Genomic DNA, 8,296 nt, shown 5'->3' on the forward strand with positions numbered 1-8,296 from the left:
CAACTCACACCCACTCAATTCCCCCCTTCGATAGATAGGGCAACGTAGCAGCCAAAAGAAGAGCCGCGTTGGAATCGCGTGACATATCCTATCCGACGGCACTTCTCAACGACGTTGCTTTACGTTCGTACGTCTGTACATGTAGACGTACACATGCGCGTACGTACATATACATATACACACACTATCATCCTACGAACGACCCGTGATTCCATACAGAGGCCATGGATATTGGAAGAGATGGTTACTTTGCCAGCCAGTCGTGCAAAGCTCTCACCCCCACTCCTTCTCTCTCTCTCTCTCTCTCTCTCTCTCTCTCTCTCTCTCTCTCTCTCTATCTATCTATCTCTATTTCTCTTCCGTTCTTTTTTTCATAGGATAATGCGCGTAAACTCATACACGTACACGCCTGTACGCAGGAGAGGAGACTTACCCGGGCACGAGCGGCCCTTCCTGGAGGGAGGACGTTCAAACGAGGGAGATGGAGCATCGATACGTGTATGGTTCTCTCTCTCTATTTCTCTTTCTCTGTGTGTGTGCGCGCGCGAAAGAGAGAGAGAGAGAGAGAGAGAGAGAGGATAGGTACGGTGAATCTCGAAGCCAGGCCATCACGGAGAATGCTTTGGGACTTCGCGCGACTCCCTTGGCGCGGTGTCGTCGGTACGGCAACCAGTTCGGTTTTCCGTCTGGGGATGTTCGACTTTTGACTTGAGCCGCGGAGAATGGGCACAGGTCAGTCCTACACCCTTCTTCTTTTAACTTCATAATATCAAAAGTCATAAATATAATTATCATTCTTTTTTCTAATCTTAATTCTATACGACACGTTGTGAAAAAGAAACGAAAAGAAAAGTAAAGAAAAGAAGAAGAGCCAGTTTTAGTGGTGACTTCGCGCCGATTTTTTCGGCCGCCATTAGCTATCGAATCGAATCGTGACGTCATCCTACGTATACACCAAGAGCGGGAAATTTGAATCGATTTTTTATTTTTGTTTTTTTTTTTATTCTTTTCATTTGAATTGTTCGTTGGTGATTTCTTTGTTTTTGAATTGTCGAAGGACAGAGTTTGATTTCTGTGAATATATACGGTGGAACTTTCATGGCCGCCTTTTTGGAAATCAATTATAGCGTTATGTGTGTATGTGTGTGCGTGTACGTGTGTGCGTGTGTGCGTATATGTGTGTATTAGAGAGTTCACTTTTTGCTTTTTTAATGATCAAAATTGTGTATCTGTGAAAATTTTGAAGGATCAACTTAATGAGTAAACTGAACAAAATTATAGTTCACTTTCGTTATTCTTAGGGAATACAAATTTCAAAGGAGGAAAGAGAAAAAATTTATGAAAAAATGAATAAGATTATTTTCAATAATAAATTCGATGAAATTTTGTTGAAATTACAAGATCGAATTTTTGTTTTGAAAATTTGGATACTTAGATAAGTAAGTAGATAGTATATAACGTTTAGAGGAACCATTTTGATGAGCTTATAGTTAATAATAATACATTTGAGATAACGATTTATTTCAACACGATAGATGAGGAAGAAAGAGAGAGATGGAAAAAGGAAAGATACACACACACACACACACACACACACACATACTTAGATCGAAGGCGACCAAGGAAACGTAATCCATTGGGGTTGCCTTAGCAAGGCTGATCGTGTTAAGTTGGTAGGTACAGAGAGAGAAAGAGAGAGAGAGAGAGAGAGAGAGAGTGGGCGTGAGACAAAGGTGGTTAATTCCCCAGGCCAGGAACTGGAAGCTTTGGTTGGCTTAGCTATGGCCGTGTTTTTCTTGCCGCGGATCATTAGGACGATTAGGGTTCCCGCGAAAAGGGGGAGAACAGATTAGCCAGTGAGCGAAGTCTCCTCGCTTTTCTTAAACGGATCTTATGTCAGCCCTTTTACATCGGGAACACCTTTTCATGTCTTTCAATCTTTTCAAAAGATCCTTCAAAAGAACTTTCAAATAATATCTTGGAATCCACTTTCGACCGATAATACCATTTATTTTCCTTATATATCAGTGTTAACGTAAATATTATTTAATTTTAAGTATCTAATTGTTCTTTTGAACATTTGATTTGATTTTTTCTAAAATTTCTGAAAAAGGACTGATCATATAATGATATGTTCGTTATTTATATTGCTATACTCAGGATTCAATATTTGTTGTCTTTGTGTTTTCTTCTTGTTTTTTTTTTTTTTTTAGGAGACCGGTTACTCGACATTCTGTGTGGTGTATGCGGTGACCGTAGTTCCGGAAAACACTACGGCATCTACAGTTGCGACGGTATAATATTTTTCCTCGATACTCATTTATTTAAATCTCATATTTTGCAATATCGCTCAAAGTTGTCTATTAATATGAAAATTGAATTTTAATGAATCATTTCTCTCTTTCTAAAATTTCTACTGACGTTTGTTCAATAATTATTTTTTTTCTATTTTTTCTTTTTTACACAGGTTGTTCTGGATTTTTCAAGAGGAGCATTCATAATCATCGAGAGTATACTTGCAAGGCACAAGGAGCATTAAAAGGGCGCTGCCCGATCGACAAGACCCACAGGAATCAATGTCGAGCTTGTCGGTTAGCTAAGTGTTTTAAGGTCAAGATGAACAAAGAAGGTGAGTACCTATCTACCTACTTACCAAATTGTTAAACGTAATATCGATTTAATTTAACAGAAGAAAAAGTCGATTAGAAGTCAATGTTTTAGACTGATCTATCCGATTAGATCAGGTTAACCAAAAGCTTCCTAAGTAAACATTCATTCTGGGTTGACCAACTTGTTGACCGTGATCAAACAAAACACTATATGTATGTTGTGTCCTTAATGAAACTAGAGAAACCATTACAAAACGGATCGTTTCGTTTTTGATGTGATTCACAATCATTATAGTTTTGTCTCTATTAGTTCAGATGATAAGTGATCTAATAGTTATAGAGATATATTACAGGGACGAAGTTACAACGTCATGCGACGTTTCATATTTGCCTAGTCACTCGCCTCGACCTTTTTACCCAACCTCATTTCATTCTAATCTCTTCATTCTCTTAGGGCGTCATCATTCAGATCATCATATAAAGGACAAATTTTTATTCGATTTTTCATTTTATGAAAGATAAGAGCTAATTTCTCAATGAAATTCGGATTAGAATTTTTAAATTTGTCAAAGGGCGAGAGAAAGTTTCGAGAAAACCAATTTTGTAGTTACTTCTAGTTTCAGTAAAATTTTGTAATTGTTAATTTTATAATTATTAGAAAATCATTCTGTAATTACTAGATTCATTTTTAATAGATTAAAATTTAAAGAATTTGAATTACAAAAATAAGACATAACCTGAAAGAAAATTCAACGATCTTGAATCATCCTCTTTATCAGAAAGAGAGAGAGAGGGAGAGAGAGAGAGAAAGAGCCACCCACATCCTCATGTACACACCTTCCACACACAGATACACAAACACATGTAAAGAAAGATCCAACGTGAAGGTAGAAAAGTCTGATAGCGGAACGCTTTCGAGAGGTATGAAAGTTACGTAGAGAGAAAGTCTAGGTATGGAAAGGTGGGGAGAGGGTTGGGAGTTACCTTTTGCTACCAACGCTGAGATACGATGATGGAGACGACGATGGTGGTGGTGGTGCTGGTGGTGGTGGTGGTGGTGGTGGTGGTGGTGGTGGTGGTGGTGGTGATGGTAGTGGTGGTCGAGACGAGTAGGTACGCTTTTCTGTGGTGTCAGGTAGGGATGGAGGAAGAGGAAGAGGAAGAGGTGAAGGTGGAGGTGGAGGATGGATGGGGATGGAAGAAACTCGAGAGAGAGAGAGTAGACCTCTCGACGGGGTGGCAGGGTGTTGGGGGTGTTTAATGCAGAACGGGTGCTCCGGTTCCCAGCGGTTGCCGAGGCTCCAGACGCGAGTAAGAGAGGAGATTCAATTAGTGGCAGAGCTTCCTAACGTTAAGGAGACTCCACACGGTGTTTGGGACACGACACCAAGAGATCTTACCTTTTAATCTTTCTTTCTCCAACACTCTCTCCCCTTATCTTTCTTTTATTTTCAATACTTTCTTCTTTATCTAACGAATTCGAAAAAAGTACTTCATTCATTTAATATTTTAGATTTATCTATTAATCTCTGTTTTAATGCACTATCACTCTATTTATCTGTCTATTAATTCGTTGTTTGTTTTTCATTCTTTGGAAAACCTAAACCGCCTCTTTAAGTTAGATACTTTTTAAAGATCGATCTTGTTCATTCATCACCGAGGAAGAATTAGTATTAGAATTATTTTTAGAATGAACGTTGTGTATAACCCATAAAAGACAGGTGACCACTCGGTATATATTATGTAGGCGGTATTCGACGCTTCGCGAAACGCAGCCGCAGGCGTGCAATCATCCGCTGCTGACAAGCCCGAAACCTCTAACCCCTAGCACCACGTACCAAGCTAGAAGCAAAAGACTCGCTACTCACACCCCTCAAACCTCCTAAACTCTCTCTCTCTCTCTCTCTCTCTCCCTCTCTCTCATTTGCCTCTGATTCTCCCGCACGAAAATTCCTCCCTCTCATCTCCCTCACTCCTCCTCGTTGTTACTCTCATCTACCTTTATAAATACCCTTCGCGGTATATATTTTCACGAAATATGGCGTTAAACGATATCAGAAGATTACCAAGCGGCTTATTACTTTGAATTTTCGGATTCTTCAGGGATGATAATATTCTTATTGTAATTCTCATTATTTCTATTTCATTATCATCGTTTATCTCCTTCCATTTTGTTCATTTTTTTAAATTGTAATATGATCAACTATTTAAACGATTAGTCATCATCTTGATTAAGTAGACCACTTCATATTCATTTTATGTAAACTAAACAATATATATCATACGTCTTAAAAATTGACATCAACACTTGTAAGACAAAATTGTCTTAATTATTTTGACAGATTTTATATAGCGTGTCTTACAAATGTACATCGACATTTCAAAGATAAAACTTTCTAATTATTCTGATAGATTTTCTTTTGTTTACGGTCCCTCATTTCGATTTTCTCTTCGATGAGAAAGTTGTAATCCAATTGGGGAGACGAAAATTTAATCGTTGACTTGCAAACGATGGAATACACACACACATACACGTATGTATATGTTCTTTTCTTGGAGCGTACGGTCAACATCATCTTCAATGTACACACATTGGCCTCTCCACGACGATTCGCAAACTTTGTCTCGTTTCATGCCCAATCGATCGCCGCTGCTACTTCTCCTTCTACTACTTCTCCTCTTCAATTTGAAAGTTTAAATCTCTTTGTTTCTGCTCATAATTCGCGAGCACCCTTTTCTAAAAGTAGCTACGAAGTACTTTGAACCGGAATTAAACTCGGCATTTGACGGGTTCTCCTTTACTGTTTCACTGTTCTTCCCTTTTCTTCCTTTTCGGTTGAAATTATTCCGACGAGTGAATCTTCAGACAGATTTAACAAATTCTTTTCTTTTCATTTTTCATGTTGAAATTAATCTTAAAATATTACGATTTGAATACATTGTTTTCTACAAATATTTCGTTACATAGACGATTTTAAAATATTACGATTTAATCAAATCTGTTTGAACAAAAGATACAATCATTATTTTTAATTAATCAATAATAGAGAAAAAAGCATGGAACATCGAATCTTTGTTTTTAAATATTTTATTTTAATGACAAAAGGTTATCAAAAGAAGATCTTAGATAATTTACTATTTATTAATATTTAGTATTTATTCAATTATCAAATATTCGAGTATAACATATAAATAGTGAGTATGTGTAGAAAAAAAGTTTATATAAAAGTATGTAAAATAATAATTTCTTTCTATTTTTTGTTTAATTTATTGCGACAAATTGATTATTGATTAATACATATTATCAGACAAAAAGAAGAAAGACAAATATTATAATAATTATTATAAATAATATGTCTATATAATATATTTTCTCAAAAAGTTGAAAAATATTTATGTAGTATTATATTTACAGCTATAATTTTATTAGTTAATACTATATGTACTTGCTGTATTTATATGCGTACGTTATTTTTTAATGGCACATAAATTTGTTTTAAATAAGTTAATTTAAATACCGGTCTCTTTCTATCTAATGCAACTAAATTCATTTTGGTGATTAAAAAAAGATAACGATTTATTATATTTAAAAACATATACCATGATCAATTTTATACTTTAAAATATTCGATAACGTATCATCGCATGTCATGTTACTAAAATTCATATTCCTAAAACTAATGAAAATCGTATTGAAACAAAATATTTTTATTAATTCTCGTTAATAAATATACGAGACATACTTACTGTATTTGTTTGGAAGATTAGAATTCCTCCCTTATTGGAAATCGCATGCCGTGATATATGTAAGTGGTTAATTAAAGGTCTTGCATACCAAATTCAACTTGTTGCAAATCGAATTCGCCCTTCTGTAAGTCACATTTACCCTTTTGCAAATAAAATTCAATCTTTTGCGAATAAAGTTTTTCTACAAAATTCTTCTTCTAAATTATTATTTTTCAATTTCTAAAATAAAAAATGTTTTCAAGAAATATTTACAAAAATGCGATCATAACTAAAATTTTAAATTCCAACTTATTAAAATTATCCACTCAACAATCAATGATCTAATGAATATCCACATGAGTTTATATTTTATTCTAACGTCAAATCACACATTTATAGGAAATTACTCTTTCTCGTAAATTATAAGAATTCCAGGCAAATTAAATGTCCATATGACTGATGCTTGTATAAAGATTATCCATTTAGTAAAAACTAGAATTACTTCGATTTTATTTTGTTATTAATTTTAAATAAATGTTATCTCTACACAATCATTACATGAATACGTAGAAAGGGGAATATGAAATAAGAGAATCATTATAGATTAAGTCGTATATACATCATTAATCTATCATATATATATCATATATATATATAAATATAGATTAATGATGTATATACAACTTATATACATAATTTATATATAATATATATATAATCATACAGTTTTTATATTACATATACTCGTACATACATTATGAATTCAATATGTAATAAATTCGTAATTACTTATTATTAAATAAGTATTTTATGTACTTACATTTTTACGTTACATACGATACGATTTTAAATTTCTTAACAATAAATTTGATTTTATTTTTATTACAAAAACTTAAGAAAATAATTTTGTTGAAAACCTTCGCAAAAAGTTGAATTTGAAGTGTAAAATCGGTATCATCTATCGTTTAGTCGTATCTGTGTTCTGTTTTCTTGTATGCTTTGCACCCAATTGAGTCGTTAAGTCTACTCTTGATATTTTATTATTTGTAAAAGGTAGCGTTTATTTTTTATCAATTTTGTTTTACAATATCATAACTTTAAAGTCACACACTTGTATGTCTACATTTTTTAAGTTTTATTTCACATTTTCGTCACAAAATTAATTATTTACTTCATAAATTTTCAGTTTTTAATATTTTAAAAATATATGTTACATTTAACATAGTGTAATTATATTGGTATAATATAATTACTTTACTTAATACTACCTATAATTTTCACATTACATAATTTTCTTTCTGATATGGAAAAAAATTGGGTTAAAGAGGATTCAATTTTTAGATAGTATGCACCACTTTAATGAAATACACTCATAGGACAATACAGCTGTACAGTGGTCATCTTTTTTATCTTGCACTTTTTTGTTTGAAAATCATTAACATTAATATTACCATGTATTAAAATTTTTTTGATTTGCATTTATTTCTATCTTTCTTCAAAAAGTGATACTTTGATAACAGCATTAATCAATATTTTTGAGAAACTTCCATCTTTGTCAATTTTGTAATAGCGTATTAACAAAGCTTGATATACTAATATCGTAAATATGTACTTTATGGCATATTTGTAATCCATACAGTGATACAGTTCCATGGCTAGCTCAGAACGTAGAGAAAGAGGGTTACATATACTATAATAATATTTATAACAGAAATTGAGATTTAATCTATCGTTTATTATTCTAAATCCCGAAGAAAGTTAATTGAATGGAAGTCTTGAATACATAGACCGATAAAAAGAGAATACAAAGAGAGAATATACAAATTAGAGATTAAACTTATCGAAATGTTTCAGAATTTTCAAGATCTTTCAAAATGAATAATCCATTTAATTTCAAAGACAACAAATCATATAATAAAACAGAATAGATGACAACGATAAAGATGAATACGAAAGAAGAC

The 8,296-nt window shown here is 33.2% G+C and overlaps 1 protein-coding gene across 4 annotated transcripts in view; it reads left to right on the top strand.

Annotated features, from left to right (window-relative positions):
• Positions 1-363: 363 nt before the first annotated feature.
• The window catches only part of LOC127068375 (protein dissatisfaction-like), a 16,866-nt gene continuing 8,933 nt past the window's right edge, over positions 364-8,296 (top strand). For 3 of the 4 annotated variants that reach the window (XM_051004471.1, XM_051004472.1, XM_051004473.1), the window contains exons 1-3: positions 512-732; positions 2,214-2,294; positions 2,468-2,629. In XM_051004471.1, coding sequence (XP_050860428.1) covers positions 723-732; positions 2,214-2,294; positions 2,468-2,629 — 253 coding nt within the window. In that variant the 5' untranslated portion in view covers positions 512-722. The other variant, XM_051004475.1, reaches the window with a different exon arrangement.

The sequence above is a fragment of the Vespula vulgaris genome, chromosome 13 (genome assembly GCF_905475345.1).
Source record: "Vespula vulgaris chromosome 13, iyVesVulg1.1, whole genome shotgun sequence".
Lineage (NCBI taxonomy): Eukaryota > Metazoa > Arthropoda > Insecta > Hymenoptera > Vespidae > Vespula > Vespula vulgaris.